Raw genomic sequence first — 17,420 nt, 5'->3', positions numbered from 1 at the left:
TGGGGAGTGGGCAACTGCAGAACCACCAGGATCTCTTCCAAAAAGGCAGCCCACGATTGGGTCCGTGGCCACCAGAGGACACGGGTGGGCCTGGCGTGCTTCGGGGCTGGGCTGGTGCCTCCTAGAGAAGCTGTCCTGTCCGCCGTGATGGACACCTGTGGGAGGCCCTACGAATTCCACAGCGGGAGCTGGCGGCCTGGGCTCTGGACATTCATGGAGGGCCTTTCTGGTTCTGCCACTTTCTAGCTACGTGACCTGAATTTTGTGACTCACGCTCTCCAATCCTCGGTTTCCACATCTGTAAATAGGATCAGGAAAAAGCCCCAACACAGGTCTTAGAGGGCTGTGGTAAGAGAAAGGGCACTAGGTCAGAGGGACAAGAAGCCCTGGCCAGGGGAGCCGGCCACCTGGCCTGCCCAGGGTGTGGAGCTGCTGCCAGCCCCGAGCAGATGGACAGAAGCCCAGCAACCCATCCAGCCCCCTTGGCAGGTGAACTCCTGGGCCTCTGATGGCTTTCTGTGAAACTTTGCTCAGAGTTTGCCCAGAACAACCTCTTTGCTCCTCTGGCTCATGAACTTAACCTCCAACACTAGGCCTTCCCTGTGGGCAGGAAGGTTTCCCTCCTCTCCCTCCCCTCCTCCGGAGCCTCCCCAGGCCTCTGTTCTTTGGCTCTGGTCCTACCCAGCTGCTGACCCTTCTCTTGTGAGAAACGATTGACTGACATATAGGATGCGTACCCAATGGCAGGGCGAGCTGCCTAACCAAATGCCCGAGCTCCTCCCTGACCTCCCGGCCCACTCTGATGGCCTGCTCACCAGCAGGGCCCTGGGACTAGCCTCTCCAGCCTACCCTGCCATGCCTGGGCTCTCTGACTCGCTAAGGCTGAGCTGGTCCCTTGCCAAGCCTGCTGCTGGTTCCGGCTCATCCGGAACGTGGTGACATGGACTGTGAATGGCAGTGTGTGCGCTGTCTGGCTGCTGTGTCACTGTGATGACCAAGTTTGGATCCCAGGAGCTGGGCTTGGTTGTGTTTTTGTGCTACTGTTCTCAGGTCCCGCTAAGCAATGAGGGGAGCATGGGGTGAACGACGGGGCAGACATGGGGTACTGGGATCAAGCAGGGTGCTTCTGGGGCTGGAGGCCACACTTGCCCTTTCCTGGCCGCTGGCCTGGTACTGGGCAGGTCCTCCAGCAGAGCTTCCCCCTCACCTGCGCAGGAGGGAGGGGGGCGGAGGGCTGAGTGGCGTAACTTCAGGTGTGCCACGTGGCCACAGGCTGTCCAAAGTGTGCCTCATTCCCTCCCCCAGAGTGGCCCAATAGTGAGGCCTGTGTGACCTTGCTAAAACCCAAGCTCAAACAGATAGCATCCTCAGACATTTTGCTACTTTACGAAACAAAACAGATTCCATTTGGAGCCCAGGTCTTAATCTGGACAGTGGCGGGACCCTCGTTCCAGGCTAGCGCTCAGAAGAGCTGATCAAGGGCCAGCGAGGGGCCGGCTCAGACGTGCAGAGCACTGTGCCGTCTGTTGCTTCCAACGTGTCTTAGCTCTCGCCACGGGGACCTCTGTCCTGTGGCAGGCTACAGGGCACTGAAGGGAGGAGGGCAGCGGAGTCCTTCATGACTCGGCTGGACAGTTCAGGAGATTTATCTTGGGCCCTGCTCTAGTCTTCTAAGGATCTAAGCAAAGGGTTGTGTGTGTGTTTGGTTTCTTTTCTTTCCGTTGAACCCTTTCATTTCTGAAAAGGTAAAATGCCCAATCAGAGGGATTTTCCTCTTTCATTGGCAGTTTTTTCAGGCTTTGGGGGCCACAAAACAATATTCTGCAGTCATTCCATCTTCTCAGAGAAGTAGCTAGGTTTGCTGTGGTTGGGTTTTTCTCCGGAGCTCTCTGCTAAGTAAATATGCAGGAAGGGAATTTTTAGCCACTCTGGTCTATGAGTTCACTGTGGATTCAAAAGGATTCTATTTTGTTGTTTGTAAAGCAGCAAAATTTATTTGGATGCTGTCTGTTTGGGTGTGGATTTTTTTTTTTTTAACTGTACCTAGTGACATTCCCAGAAAGTATTTGCAGAACAAAATGTGAACTTTCCAAAAGCCATTTGTAACACTCTTTTCAATTCTGCCAAACAATTGGGAACTAATGCTCTTTTGTTCTCAGCTGTTCTGAATTTTAACTCTTATATTCTCTCAAAGGTTTACCTGGCTAGATATCTTTTATGTATTTTAGAGGAGAAAATATACCCACACAGAGATAATCAGAATCACTGTTCCAAACATTCCTGGACTAACTAGGAGAGAGAAACTTCTGCCAGACAAATAGTCCAATGATAGCATTTGAACGTGAAGAGACCAAGGGGCCAGGAGCACAGCCCGCCCCACACCACCCAGCTCAGGAATAAGAATGAGCGTTTGTCAAGAACTCCTGAAGCCTCAGGATCCACGGGAAATTCCCTAATGAATACACTTGTCCAATTTTCATGACAACTGTACAATACTCCTCATGACCAAAGAGGACACCAAGGCACAGAGAAGGCCGGTGATCTGTTCACTGTGGGGATAAGCCACGCACTGATACCCCAGCAAACCCCAAACCTGAAAACCTGAAGCCATCTGCCTGGCTTCAAGATGGCGATGGTGACATCAGGGCCTGCTTTGGTTGGAGGGTGGTTTGAAGGATCCCACAAAGGTTCTGTGTCGGAAGTTTGGTCCCCAGTGGGGTGACGTTAAGAAGTGGTGGGACCTTCCAGAAGTGGGATCTAAGGGGCGTTCCTGAGACTGACCCCTCCCCACCGTCTGGCTCCAGAGCCTCCATGTGCTCTTTCCCTCTCACACAGGGGTCTAGTCATGAGGCCACCGGCCACAAGGTAAATCAGTCAGGGGTCCCTCACCAGAGCGCATGCCAGGCTCTTTGGACTTCCAGCCTCCCGAACTTTAAAGCTAAAAAAAAAAAAAAAACTCTTTTCTTTACAAATTTCCCAGCCTCGGACACTTTGATACAACTAAACCATAAAAGGTCTTAATAATATCACACATTCGATGCGTTTAATTTACATTCAAACACGATGGGTTAAACCCCGGGTTTCCACCTTCAGTTCCTTGGGATTCTCACCTGGCCCTGCCCTGGGCTGTTGCAGAATCCAATGAGATGACAGGAGTGTGCCTACTCTCTCCGCCACCCTCCAGGCCAGCTCCTGACAGGGCTCCATCCTGCCTCGAACCTCTCTCGCTCCTGTGCAGAGTGGCCTGACCACGTGAGCTGGTAGAATCTGTGTCTTCCTGCCTCCTCCTCTGCCAGCTTGACCGGGTGGTGGGCAGAGGTCTCTCTCCTGCTGAAACCCACACTCACAGGGTGTTTAAAACCCCTGACGGCCCTGGGCACAAGCCAACAGTACAAAGTAGATGCCACTGAAGTTATTCTTAGTAAGGCCTGGTCAGGCGCCTCACCCTGAGGGCTCCTGCCTGCTCCCCGTGGCAGAAGCATAGTGGGCACTTACCCTGCCGTCCCCTACTTAGGAAGCCGAGAGCCCAAGATAGTAAGTGAAGTGTCCCAGTCCCCAGCCAGGAGCAGGTGGGCTGGGCTAGGCCCAGGACCCAGGACACAGGAGTATAGGGATTTCCCTGACCAGGAGCCCCCCTATTGCCCAGGGTACCCACAACAGACAGCCCACCTGGGAGCCTCAAATTGACTCCAATTACATCCCTGCTGAGCAGCCAAGCCACACAGGACAGCACCTCAGGTGCCCAGAGTTCCTGGTGCTGAGTACCCTCCCCTTCCTGACAGCTTTGGGGCAGCTTTTAGGCCCCTGCTCTGGCTAATTAGTAACACTCTGTGTTCTGCCACAGGGAAAAAGACATTTTAAAAGTTTCACACAACCCAGAGAAATGAGAAGGGCATGCAGCTGTGACCAGCCCTTCGGCCTTGCTCCTTCAAGGAAGGTCATTAACAAGCCACTTGACCTTAAAACTAGCCTCCTATTTCCAGAGTTTTTCTATGAGCTTTCTAGAACATTCTGACACCTGTCCATTCCTACATTCTGCACAGGCTCTGTGCTAATGCCAAGCCCCACACAACCACTTCCTCTGAACCCCAGGCTTAATTCAGCTGGAAGGCAGGAAGCTCTGGGGTCTCTGCATCGGAGCCCTACCAGCCATCCCCTCCTTTCATCCTCTAAGGCCCTGCAACCTGGGGTGGGACCCTGTGCCCTGGAGACCTGGCCCACCTCAGACTGCAGTAATACACCCTGTAAACCTGGCCCTTTTGCTACCCACTACCCATCTTGCCCTTAAACCTCATCCTCCCAAATTAGCTATTGAAATCGGAGACAAATGATAAAAATAAGTATTCAAAATACAGCATTAGGCTTTAGTTTTTAAAGTAAATACATCACTGTTTCCCACACCATCTTTCTGAGGCTAGGCTCTAGGATGCCCCACAGCGCGACGGTCTGTAACAGTGGTCCGCTCTACGCCATGAATATAGCCTGGTGACAAGTCCCTCCCACCTCAGCCAGCCAGAGACCAGTTTCCATGTCTGTGAATTGAGTAACTGACTCATGGGGCCAAAGCACCAGAGCCTTCCAACTCCCAGGCCCCTCACCTCTTCAGACGGCACAGAAAGGCCTGTTGGCAATCTGTTATCCGACTTTTAATTTTCTTGCACACGCAGGGTACAAAATCCTTGGTTATTATTTTTGTACATTCAAGAAAATACCACAGACTGACTCCTCTTAAAAGAAACCCCAGGTTCTTGGGGCTTCAACTCCCCAAGGAATCCTTCTGTGGGTCCCTCAAGGCAGAGGGAACCTTGCAGCCCCCTCTCAGCACACGCATATTTGAATTCTTAATACAAACAAACCAGGCATGACTCTTCAGGTCTCCAGGCGCCTCCTCAAGTCACTGGGACCTCTGGGAAGGCAAGACGGCAAGTATTTCCACCCCAGTATTTTCAGCACCTTGCAAGGTTCCTGCAACAAAATAAGCTCCCAAGAAACACAGGCTGAGCTGAATCCAAAACCATCCAACTACCACCATCACCAAAGCCAAAATCAATACAGCCCCAGCCTTCCAGAACAGGTGGGTTTCCAACAAGAAACCAATGGGTGGCTCAAATGCATGGAAAAGTGTGGGTTTGGGAGCGAGGAGGCACAAAGGGTTAACCCGTTAGCTCTGTCACCAACAATCCTGGTGAAGTTCCCTCTGACCTCCTAGTTTTGCATTAAAGCAAAACAGTTGAACAAAATGATTGCTAAGGTCATTTGTAGTTCATAGGTAGGAATGAACTAGGCCTGGCAAGGTCCCCATGGTTCCTTTTATAATATGTATCCCTTGGAAGTCCCCATTGGTATCACTCAGTGCCATTAGGTGTGTGAAACTTCTGGGCCATCTTTCAAAATCTAGTGTTAAGAATTGCTAGAAAATGACTTTGCCAAGTAAGTGCGGACTCCCAAAGGTCCAGAGCCACCTGTGTGTGAGAGGAGGGATGCCCTTGGCACAGGGTAGTGGCTGGTCCAGTCTCCCCAGTCAGGGCTGCAATGCCAGGCCATTTTGAGGAAGAATTTGTAGCCAAAGTAAATGAGGTGGGGCCTGTCTTCACAAAGAAAAGCTTTAATGGAGCAAAGGTGACTGTCAACAGAACTGCAGAGCCTCTCATCTTGCAGAATGAAACAGATCCAGAGCCCAGAATAGCTTGGGTGCCAGGCTGCAAAGCAACCGAGCACTAGCAGAGAGGCTCAAATGCAGACTCTCACGAGCCCACATCTGGCTCCTGTGACCAAAGCAGAGCCCGAGACGGCTCTCAGATTCCCAGGTTTGCACGCAGGGCCACTGAAGTTTCCCTTCGGGTCACTGTGCATAAACCTTAGTCTAGAATTCTTCATGCCCAGGCTGGCTCTCCCTGGGCCTGTGGAGGCTGTGCACACATGTGCCCAGGACTCACCACAAAGCTCCACGGAAGTCCCCAATGCATGGTTTTATTTCCCAGGTTTCAGTTCCTCAATTTCAGTTCCTTGCAATCAACTAGAGCCCAAAACTATTCAATGGAAAATTCCAGAAGTAAATAATCTGTACCTTTTTAACAACTTATATCACAGTATATGGTTATAAATGGTCTATGTTGTTACTAGTTCTTATTCATCCCTTCCTGTGCCTAATTTATGAAGTCTATCACGGCTATGTACATCTAGGAGTGCCTGTTCATGGATGGTTACAGGCATCCACTGGGGTCATGGAACATACTTGAGGATAAGGGACAACTATTTAAGGACAAATGGCCCGTAGATTTTGTCTTTCTTGGTTGCTCTGTGGTACCGGACAGGTTGAGATAAGAGTTAAAGTTTAGATCCTACAGGATCTATCCACAGATAATTCCTTTGAGTCAGCAACCTCTTATCAGGGATGACCCCAGCAAAGTTCAAGGTAAACTGACCAGGAGGTCAGAAAGCCAGTCATCCCAAGAGGCTCCTCCCTGGGGGTCTGCGCCCTGGGGGTCTTGCCTCTCGAGTGGTGTCCTGGCTTGGGGGCTGCTTGGAGGGGAGACAGAGCCACCTGGTGTGAAGTCTATACCCTTCCCTGCCAGGCCCACACATGGACCTGCTCCCCATGCCTGGAGGTGGGGGATCTAAGTGCTCCCAATATTGGTGATGGTCCCCGGACTTTAGGAGTGAGGTGAGGCAGGAGCCTGATACTGCATGCAGGATCACAGACCTATCCGCGGCCACAGACACGCTCAGAAGTCGGCCTCTGCCTGCTACCGCAGAGAGCTAAATCCACACTGAATGCCACCCTCTGCCATCACTTCCAACCACACTCCCCCTTCACCCCAAGAGCTCAGTAGGCTACTGTGGCCTCTAGCCTAGGAAGGTGAGGTGAAGCCCCTGCTCAGTCCAGTCCTGGCCTTGCTTGCTAATACCACGCCAACAGAGACATGCAGGACACCAAATGTCAGCACTTGTGCAATTTCAGAAAGGCAGGAGAAGGAGCCTTCTATCCAGTCTTTCCTTTCTTTATTCAGCCAAAACTGTGTGGTGGATCTCCTGCTGCCCAGACCTGAAGTCGGGGCACATGCATCACACATATGCATTGAACTTATGTGTACACAGTTCACACCTATCCACACACTCACATTTTATATGGAATACCTATTTTGCAGGACACAGTTTGGAGACAGTAGTAATGGACTCAAGTCACAGATATGGAAACTGAGACTATGGGAGGTGAAGTCTCATCCTCAAAGTCAGAGAGGCAGAGGCAGATGAGAGGAGTCAAGAAGAGAACCCACTGGCACCCAGACCTGGGCAGAGGCAGGAGGTTTAGCAGAGTGAACTCTGGTGTGTCATTTCAGTCCATTAGGGGATTTCGGAAAATCGCCCTGGTCCTGGGGCTTGGGGCAGGAAGGGGAGGTACAGGAAAGTGCAGAGAGTGACTCTGCCTAAGTAAGGCCTCCAGGCCCCTTCCGCACCGAGGAGCCAGGCGGCAGTTTCCACAGTAGCCAGCAGGGGGCAGTGCACCTTGCGTTTTCGAGCCCTGCGCGCTCTCCCGCAGCACCCGGGAAAGAAAACCAGGGGGCACCGCCCGCAGCTTCTAGGAACGTGCCAGGAGTGGAATGTGGCACGCAGTAGGGACTGAAGACATGTCCAGAAGCCGAAGGGCTAGAGCAAATATATGAATTTGAATTTAGTAGTAGAAATGGGGAGGAGAAGGAGAGAAGGTGTAGGGCCCCTGTCAGCTCCCCCTATCGTAGCGGCCTTGTCACTTAACAGTGTGTGCACCTACTGTGTGTCAGGTGCGGTGGCGGCGACTGGGCAATCTCGTTCCCTGCTCACGCCATTTTCCGGCTGGCGAGGCTCTCCCCATCGCTCCCCTTCCCCACCCCCACTCAGCCGCAGAGCCGGGGTGGGCGCTCGCTGTCTCCCTGGGGAACCATCTCCGCACAGATCGTTGGGCGTGGGGGCCCGCGAGGGCGATAAGCCGAGAAAGGCGAGAGGTCCCCGGAATCACACGTGAAAACCCGGCGAATGTCTGATGCGGCGACGCGGCAAGCTTGTCCCTGCCCTCAGGGTCAGGGCTGTCTCCCTCTGCGGGACTCGCCTGGCCCACGAGACGCAGTGGCCGGCCCTGCCCCCACACACTCTTGCGTTTCTGGGCCCGCACGTGCCCCGCTCGCGGAGTGCCACCACGCCGGGTGCGTGGTGGGTGCCGGCTAGGACCCTCCCATTGGAGAGACGAGAGACTCAGCTCCAGCGTACAGAGCCCAGCTGGGAGACCTGGCCACCAGGCAAGGCGAAGGTTTATCTGTGCTAAACTGGGGCGCAGCCTCAATCCCCATCTCAAGTTCGGCGGCGCTTACTCCTGCAAGGTCACTCTCAAACACTCACGCTGAAAGTTGCGCCACCGTCCCGATTCCGAACTAGCTGTACCCCCAGCAACTCGCCAAGCCCCAGAGTCACCGTTCTCCATCCCAGTGCACTCCTACAAGGGGAGGACCCTGCTTGCGCAGGTCACACACGCTAGAGACGCAGACAAGTTGCTAACTTTTGTCACATTATTTCTTGGCAGCTGAGACGCCTAACGGGGCTGGGGAGGACTCAAGAGTTTCGAATTGCCACCAACACCACCACTGCCACTGTGATCCCTCCGCCCACCGGAATCCCCCACCTCCCACCACGCCGCGTCCAGCTGACCGGTCCCTGGCGCCAACTTCTCCCCCGATCCGGGGCAGCCTAGGCTGGAGTCGTCCCGGGAGCTGATAGCCTCCACCTGAGTCTGCGCCTGCTCACAGCGGATTGGGAGACTGGATCCGGATACTGTCCCACCGCCTCTGGGCCGGATCACTAGCGGCCTCTGCGCGCCCCCGCGGTATCCCAGCCAGAGACCCCGGCTTCACTCTAGAGCACAGGGGACCCGCTGCCCCTACGGGTCTCCTGACCCCTAGCGCGGGTGGGGTAGATCCAACCGGTGCCGGGCGCAATGTCACTGGGGCCACTACGGGACCGCTGCCCCAGACGGCCGTAGGCTTACTGCTGAGCTCCGGGCGGTTCCTCCAGTAAGCTCTGGAGACCCCAGAGCCCGAGCCTCCTCCCATACCTTCCTCTCCAAAAGACCCAGATGGCAGCTGCGGCCCGGGAAGGGGTCTCCCTACCGGTATCTTTCTTCCAGTGCCTGGGGTCTTCATTCCCACCTCCACCGTCACACCCTGCTAGTCCCCTGCCTACCCCTTCTGTTCCTGGGTCCGGACTATCACCCCTGCACTAGGAGAACACACAGGAAACTGCCCGAACCCCAACTCGCGCGGACGCAGTCCCCCGCGCACCCCGGGCAGCATTCGGCTTCGCGCGCACACTCACCACGGCTGAAGACAGGCTAGAGTTTCCCGGCTTTGGGCATGGAGGGGTTCCGAAGAGTATGTAAGACGCGGGTGTCCCGAATACTCACCCCTGCCCAGCTCACAGAGCCTCTTCCTCCTTTCTCCCCTTCTTCTCCTCCTCTTCTTTCTCCTCCCTCCGGTCTAGGGCTCTTTGTCTTTGCAAAGTGTCGAAACTGTCTGGCATAGTGGGGCTCCTCCGGCGGAGGCTAGAGCCGGGGAAGCGGGAGGCGGGGTGAGGATGGGAGCGGTCTCGGGAACACCTTCCCCGGGGTGTAACGGGAGCGGGAGGCGGGGCGACCACCGAGGGGCCGCCTCCCGTGGCCGGCCGGGGCCGCGAGCGGGGCGCGCCTGAGCCCGGCCACCGCCTCCTCGGCGCGCGGCCCTCCCCTTCCTCCGCCCTGCGCCCGCCCTCCGCGCCCCGCGCTCCCTTGCGCCCCTCCCGCCGGACTCGGCTCGGCTTTCCCCTCTCCGGGGCTTCCTGAGAGCCGAAAATAGCTCTGCCGAGCCACGTGGACTGCCGCGGGCTGGGCTGAGGCCCGGCCGGGGAGACGCTGGAGGCGGCGGTAGCGGCGGCTGCGGCGCGGGGACCGTATCACCGCCCAAAGAGCGGCTGTGCTGGAAAGCTTCGCGACTCCCCGGGTCCGATCACCGCCGAAAGCGGGAGAGGCTAGGGAAGAGCGCCGCGGCGGCCCAGGGGCCCTGGGGTCAGCCCGGGGAGGAGGCGATGGGCGCACTCCGAGCGGACTTGGCGGTGCCCAGAAGAGCCCGAGTCGGGTGCACGGTGGCGAGAGGGGCCGATTCCCCTGCTGGCGACCGGGCAGCCAGCCGACTGCCTCTAAAGGCGCGGGACTCGAGGTGGGATTTAGAGAGAAGGAAGAGGGAGGAGCGCGGTGAGGGCGTGGGGACTAGTGAGGCCGGAGCCCGGGCCGGCGCATCCCGGCTTCGGAGCCGCATAGCTGGTACCGAGATCTGGCCCCCGCCCTTCTCTCCTCTTGCCGCGGATTTTCCTCCCTGATGCAGAGGCTGCCGCTCGCGGTCCAGAGCCCGGGAAGGTTGGGTAGTGGGAGCCAGTGCGGGAGTCGGCACCGAGGCAGCCTGGGTCGTGTGCTTTGGGGTTTGGGGATTAGGTTTGAAGTTATGCCCTCCCTCTTATAGGGAAATGAGTCGACGGAGACTTATTTTGATGAATGGCAGAGAGCTGATCTTGGAGGCTAAATGCTGTACACAAGATTTAAGAGGGATTTCCAAAAATCTGTTTTTTCTGCCTTATTTATTCCTCACTGGTTGGGACCCTCTCTTTTGCAACTTCTGGTGGAATGTTAAGAGGAAGAGGCAAAGCGTGCCTGTAGGTCAGTTTATTCTTCCAGCTCCCGTTTCTCCAGGAGGAGGCCAGCCTTTTGTAGTGAAAGGTGAGAGAGAACTGCCTTGCCATTCCTTCAGCCACCTGAGGGCTGCTGCGTCGCATGGTTTCAGCCCATCTGCAAACCCTGCGCTGCGCTCCATGGAGGGGTGATCTTGAGCTAGTTCCTGGGTCCCTCCGCATCCTGAGCTTTGTGCCTTGTTTTCCTTTTTTTGTGAAAAGGGGCCCAATAACAGTGTCTGTCTGGTGGGGCTGTGGCGATGATGATTCGCTCACATATAGTTGATCCCTTGGAAGCGTACTTAGCACCTACTGAGCGCTCAGGTGGATTTGGCCTGGAGGCAGCGCACCTTTCTGGCAAGTGGCCTGCCCTAGGTGATGAGGTGGAAGTGTGCTGAAAACTTCAGGGGCATGGGAGAGAAGAGAGATATTTAAAGAAGACTGAAGTAGAAGAGAAACTGATCAAAAGGAGAGGAGGAGAGAGAATGAGAAAATCAGCCACTACCTAGGGAAGAGATGTCAGAAAGAGAAAAAGGCCAAAACAAAACAACCAAGCATTCAAAAGGCGCATGGATCTGTTGGCCGCCTTCAAGGACCCTGTGAGCCCCATGGGCCTGCCCTGCCTGACCAGGAGTTTGACAGAAAAGGTTTGGTGCTTCATGAACTGCTGTGAGCCCTTGGCCTGGCCCCATTGCTTTTGGTTTTGATGCTGGGGAGTGGGTGGGCACTTTGTCCTGTCTGGAAGTGTCTCCTGGGGTCAGACTTTGCCACAGTTGGCACTCCCCAGAATGCTTGTGTTGGAAGGAGAGGGGAAGCAGAGAGTTCCAGTATCACCAGCTGCCATCCTTTCCAGCTGAGTGACTTCCATCTGGACCACTCAGATTCTCAGCACCCAGAGGTGTGACTCATAGCATCATCCTTGTGACTCTGCCGGTGGTCGGCTGCTCTGCTGTCCTCACAGGGAAAGCTGAGCTGGCAGGTCTGCATGGTTCTCTCTGCTGGCTGTGCGCCTCTGGATTTGACAGCTGGCTGTGCACAGGGAACACGCTGTGTTTTGCCCCCTGCTGACTGCAGTCCCTGTCTCTGCTGATCACGTGGTAGATACTCAGTAAAGAGTTACAGGATGAATTAATAAAAGAAGTGTTGTTTATTGTGAGGATCAAATAAAATAGTGCATGGGGAAGCACTTTGAAAAATGAGAAAATGCTGTACTGATATGAGACTATATTACTCTATTCTGGTAGAGTTTATAGTCAGAAGTTCAGATTAGGCAAAATAAATAGCTCAGGCCATTCATTCCGTTGCTCCACTTTGCAGCCTAGAACCAAAACTAACTCAGGTTTTGCCCCGGATTCTTGGTGGGTCCCTGGATATCTCCACAGTGATATGGAAGTTTGTGATTAAAGTGACACAGTGGTTAAGCACGTGCACTATCACCTTATCTGTATGAAAGGCTGCACACCAGCAGCCTCTGTGTCCAGTCTGGTGGGTTAGCCCAGGCATGGCCTTTCTCTCCACCCACCCTGCTTCCTTTCTGATAGAACACTTTTCTTCCCAGGTAGCAGGACCCTCTCCTGGTCTTTTTTTGTGTGTGTGTGAGTTGTGAAATTCCATGCAAGTAGCTCTTTTGATGCCCTGGACGATTTCCAGGAGCTAGGGAAACAGGGCTCGGTGCCAGAGGCCTGTGCATGCATTCCTCCTTGTCACCCCCAGTGGATCTCCCCACAGGCGCTGCCAGAAAACAACTGGTAGGAGTCCCTGGGGGGAGCACCTGCATAGTGGGTCTCCTGGGAGCCTTGACATTGATTTAGTGCTCACTGCTACCTCCCACTTGTTCAGAGCAGCAGCACAGCTCTCAGTAACAATGGTTAAAGAAATTGATTGCTTCCCTTCCCTACCCCCTTCCTTGGCACTTCAGAGTGGAAAGATCCTAATGGGTTCTGAGCCCATTGGGGTGATTGTGCAGAAAAGGAAAGGGCCACCTAGCTTGTGAGAGATGAGCTCAGAGGTGCCAGGCACATGGAGTTCTGTGTTTTGAACCAGGCTGTACTTAGGTCCTGGGACTATACAGACCTCTATGTTTCCTTAGCAAAAAGAAGTTGATCCTATGCCCACAGAGGAAGCTGGGAGGAGAAACTGCCCGTCTACATGCCTGTGTGTGTGTGCATGCGTGTGTGTGTGTGCACATGTGTGCAGGCCCCTCCTCTCTTCTCCCTACCCCCAGGCTTCCTCTGTTGAATCCAGGATCTCCCCTACAATTTTCTGCATGTTGGTGGCCCCGGGTCATGGCAATTGTAGAAACAGTCTTGACTTCATTTTCCCCTCTTGATCCACTTCACATTTTAGTTTTCCCAGGAGAGGAATCTGATTGACAGGCCTCATCCCCAGGGTCATGGGTCACCCACCCAACCTGACCTGAATAGGCTGCCCAGGCAGCATGTGTCCACCCCACTGGTGAAGTCAGAGAGCCCTGCAGAAGATGTGGCACTGTGGGGAATGCAGGACACATGGCACTTAAGCCCCCTCTAGCCTCTAGCACTGAGAATCCGGGGGGGCTTAGGGTTAGCAGAACTATTCAGCAGAACTGTAAACTTGACACCGTTCGCACAGACCCAAGTTCCCACTAAACCAGCTGATAAGTTTCAGTCATGATCACCGTAATCTCTTTGTCCGAAATGGGCTCAGGAATGAGACTGAATCCATATTTGGACCACCAAGATATGGAGACAAATATGCCTGAGTCTTTCAGGAAAAATGTTAAGAGTAAGTCCTGGTTAGGGGGTGGGGGGTGTAGCTCATGGTAGAGCACCTGCTTAGCATGATCAAGGTCCTGGGTTCAAACCTCAGCACCACCAGAAGATAACAAAACAAAACAAACAAAAAAACACTAAGCCCTAGAAAGCTCATTTCCAATTTGACATGAGCAATAAAATGTTTGTGGCATAGTTTCTCCAAGTGATATCTTATGTGCCTGGAGGAAGTCAAGTTGAAGACAGGTTGCTGTGGTTTGGTGGTTTAATCGTGTCCCCCAAGGATCCCTATATTATAGGTTTAGCCATGAGGTAGAAGTACTGAGAGGTACTATGGACTTCAAGAGGTAGGGCTTTGTGCAAAGTCCTCAGGTCATTGGGGGTGTGTCCTTGAACTGGGTTCTGACCTTCTGTGTGTGCTCTGGTTGGAGATGTGACTGCTCCTATGTAGGCCCTGACATGATGCTTTGCCATCTGCCATCTTCCCCAGAGACTAAGCCAGTGGAGCTGCCTGTGGAGCTAAATGAACCTTTTCACTTTGTAAGCAGCCCGTGTCAGGATTCTGTTGTAATAGCACAAAGCTGACTGATACCAAAGTAGATCCAGAAACCTGGCCACACCACACCTGAGCCTCCCTCCAGACTCCCTGTCATATAAGTCAATGAAAGACCTTGTTTTAAACTATTTTGGGTCGTGGTCCTGCTACCTGCTGCCACTCATTTATTTTCCTGAAGACGCCCTTCTTTCCCTCAGGTCACTCCCAAGTTCAAAACCCTTAAAACTGCAGTGGCTCCCCATTGCCTAGCCAAGAGAATCTGACTTTCCTGAGGTCGGCAGTTCAGATCCTTCTTAAAGTGGCCCCAGTGTGTTTCTCACTTGTTTTCTTCTAATACTTTTTACAAACCCTGTATTAACAGGCCTGACTCAGCCCAAAAGCACTGGTTAAATTCTGTGTTGTATATTCCTGAAAACATATCTCCATCTTGCTGGGGTGCTGAAGATTTCCTTATCAGCCATGATGGGGTCTCCCCAGCCCCCCAGGGCACACAGAAGTCCCGAGACCTAGTGCAGGGCCCAGCGTGATGGAACCTGCTTCTTATTGTCCTCTCTACTCCTACAAGGATGCCCACTGCCTTGGGTGGCAGATGTATAGGGCCGTGGCTCCTGAGCGTCCTCACCATAGGGTCCAGCCTTCCTAGCTGGAGGGGGTTTCCTAAGCTGCCGTGAGAACTTACCACAGACCTGGTAGCCAGAAGTGGAGGAAATCGGTCCCTCTGTAAGAGGCCAGAAGTTTGATATGAAGGTGTAGGCAGGGTGGGTTCCTTTGGGTTCTTAGAGAGAACCCGTCCATGCCTCCTTCGAGTTTCTGAGCTAATGGCAATCCTGGGCACTCCTTGGATTTCCTGCCCCTTGCTCCTTCAACTCTCTACATCAGGGACACCAGACCTCCCCCTGCTCTGCCTTCTTTAAGGTCCTGGCCTTGAGCAGTGGCTTCCTCTCTTGAGCACCAGCTGATCGCACCATCTGGAACGTGTTGTTTCTCCTTTCTTCCTCCTGCTCTCAGGAGAGGCTCTTGCCCCTTTTCCTGTGCCACTGGGTCCAGGTTTGCCTTTCAGACGACCCATGACGTAGGCTCTTCTTTCCGGCAGCAGTTCCTGAGGCCAGAGAATGACTTCGGCTTGGACTTGGCCTACCCAGGAGACCAATACAAATGGACGTTTGGGTGAAGTGTCCCGCCAGGCCTGTTAGCCCAGGTTCCACTCACGTCGGCCAGAGGAACGCTCCCAGATACCCACCAGTGGACTTCACATGTGGACCACCCGTTCCCTGGCAGGACCCTCACCACCCGAACCCTGTCTGATGCACTTCCCTCTTTTCAAGGCAGAGTGCAGGGGTCGTCCCTGTGTGGAGGCTTTGCCATTGTCCCCTGTCCATCCTGTCTCCTCTGCTCATGAACCCTTCCGTCTCCCAATCAGGTATTACTGTGTATTTAGTAGCTGTTTGATTATTAAGTTCTATTTCCACTTAGATGGAAGGACCTTGGAGAAGAAGTACAATCCTTCCTTCGTTCAACAAAAATATGGGGAGCACCACTTTGCCAGAGGTTGTCCTAAGTGTGGGAATGTGGAGGTGACCATGACAGTGCCCATCCTCAGAGAGCCCAGAGTTTGTCAGGGGATGGCCACTCTATCTCACTGGGCAGTGCTGTGATATGGTGGAGGGTATACTGAAGCCACTGAAAGGGCTCCTTCCAGGGTCAGACACAGGACCTGTGAACGTGAGCGAGACGTGTGAGCGGAATGTCTGCAGCACCCTCACTACACGGCTCTGGAAGCCAGGGAGCAGGCAGGGCTCTGGAAACAGCTGGAAGCACTGGACAGTTCTCCGTGGTGGCGTTGGCAGTGCCAGATGATCTTGGGCATCCAAGGCGCCAGGGGAGGGAAGCTGGAAGGAGGTAGCTGCAACTTGGGAGCATGAAGCAGAAGACAGGGCAGGTCGGGCAGTGAGACAGGCAAATGCTCACACTTCTGTTCCCAGCATGGCAGGCGGAGGCGAGGCTAGTGGCGCAGTCCCCAACAACCGTCTCCTGCCTCTTTCTTGCAGTGTAATCATGTTGGCTTTCCTTTAAACACATGTTTTATCTAGAGAGAGCAGATTTTTAATGGCCACCCAAAGTGCGAGTGATTAGGGTGAGAGGCAGAAAGACCTTGACCCTGAAGGCGCTTCCGGCAGTGGGACCAACACCAGTGGCATCTTTGGGGACTCTCCTGTTTTGTGAAAGGAACTGTGCAGCAGTGTTTAACCACATACCTAGTGCACGCAGGTTTTCTGTTACTGCAACCCAAGTAAAACCGTGACTCCGGGGGAATGGTGGAAGTCTCCTGGGAAGGAGGAGAGAGAGAGGGGTACTATTTTTATATGTCACATTTCAGTTTTTTATGGAACACTCATTTGCAACTCATTCTGATTACCAATCTTGCATAAAAACCTCCCCAAAATTAGAGGCAAAAGAAAAGACACCTCTTCCTTATGACCATCTGCTCCATGGGTCAGGGATTTGGACAGAGCTCAGTAGCATGCTGATCTGTGTCCCATCATGTCTGGGTAGACTTGAAGTCGAGGGCAACTCAGGGCTGAGGGATCTTCACTGTGTGAAGGCTGAGGCCACGGTGGGCTGGACTGAAGGCTGAGCACAGATACATTGACCAGAGCATCCTATGGCCTCTCCATGTGGCCTGGGTGTCTTGCAGCATGAAGGCTGGACTCTGAGAAGGAGTGGCCCAACTGAGCTGGTAGCAACCGCATGCCTTTTATGACCTAACTCATCAGCTAGTCGTCCCTTGGTATCCACAGGAATTGATTCCAGGAAACTCCTTTAGACACTAAAATCTGCCAGTGCTCAAATGACATAGTATTGACGTAATATATATATATATATATATATATATATATATATATATATCCTGTTTGTATTGTGTCTAGCTTACTTAGAATACCTAAGACAATGTAAATGCTACGTGAATAGTTGTTAGACTGGATTGTTTAGGGAATGGATCATTTACAGTGTGAACAGTATAGATGCAATTGTTTTCTGAATATTTTTGATCTGTGTTTGGTTGAATCTGCAGATACAGAATCTGCAGGTGCTAAGGGCCAACCAGTAAGTAACCCTCTTACAGGAGGATTGACAATGTCTGTTGCTATGTTTTGGCCACAGGCCACTGGGTTTTCAGGACTTGGGAGGCAGACTGGATTCACAGCCAAAAGGTAGAGGTGGGAGGCTGTGGATGGGATAGCCTGGGACAGTGTGGCAAATGCCTGTCCTCAGTAAAGGCTTAGAGGATGAATCATTCACTCGGGAAGGGGCTTCTACAGGTGATCTCCACCCCTGCCTAGAGCAGCCACTCTTTGATCTGATCTGAATAGAAGGATCTCGGTTGACTGAGC

The 17,420-nt window shown here is 53.4% G+C and overlaps 2 protein-coding genes across 4 annotated transcripts in view; one reads left to right on the top strand and one right to left on the bottom strand.

The window, feature by feature from the left end:
- The window catches only part of St3gal1 (ST3 beta-galactoside alpha-2,3-sialyltransferase 1), a 73,740-nt gene extending 64,075 nt beyond the window's left edge, over positions 1 to 9,665 (bottom strand). Inside the window, exon 1 of one of the 3 annotated variants that reach the window (XM_046448918.2) lies at positions 9,343 to 9,665. The gene's annotated coding sequence lies outside the window, so the exon portion shown is untranslated. Of the gene's footprint in view, positions 1 to 8,373; positions 8,595 to 9,342 lie in introns of those variants that run through there. The other 2 variants (XM_046448915.2, XM_058580871.1) reach the window with 2 other exon arrangements.
- Positions 9,104 to 16,907, top strand: LOC124095722 (translation initiation factor IF-2). Its single transcript, XM_046448954.1, has 4 exons — positions 9,104 to 9,139; positions 9,251 to 9,398; positions 9,716 to 10,217; positions 15,122 to 16,907. The coding sequence occupies exons 1-4, from the start codon at positions 9,104 to 9,106 to the stop codon at positions 15,129 to 15,131; spliced, it is 696 nt and encodes a 231-aa protein (XP_046304910.1). The 3' UTR covers positions 15,132 to 16,907.
- The last annotated feature ends 513 nt before the right edge of the window (positions 16,908 to 17,420 follow it).

The sequence above is a fragment of the Marmota monax genome, unplaced genomic scaffold, assembly GCF_021218885.2.
Source record: "Marmota monax isolate L192 unplaced genomic scaffold, Marmota_monax_Labrador192_F-V1.1 WCK01_AAM20220418_F8-fsc00073, whole genome shotgun sequence".
NCBI classification, from domain to species: domain Eukaryota; kingdom Metazoa; phylum Chordata; class Mammalia; order Rodentia; family Sciuridae; genus Marmota; species Marmota monax.
Note: the sequence above shows the minus strand (reverse complement) of the source record. Positions and strands in the feature narration are given on the sequence as shown.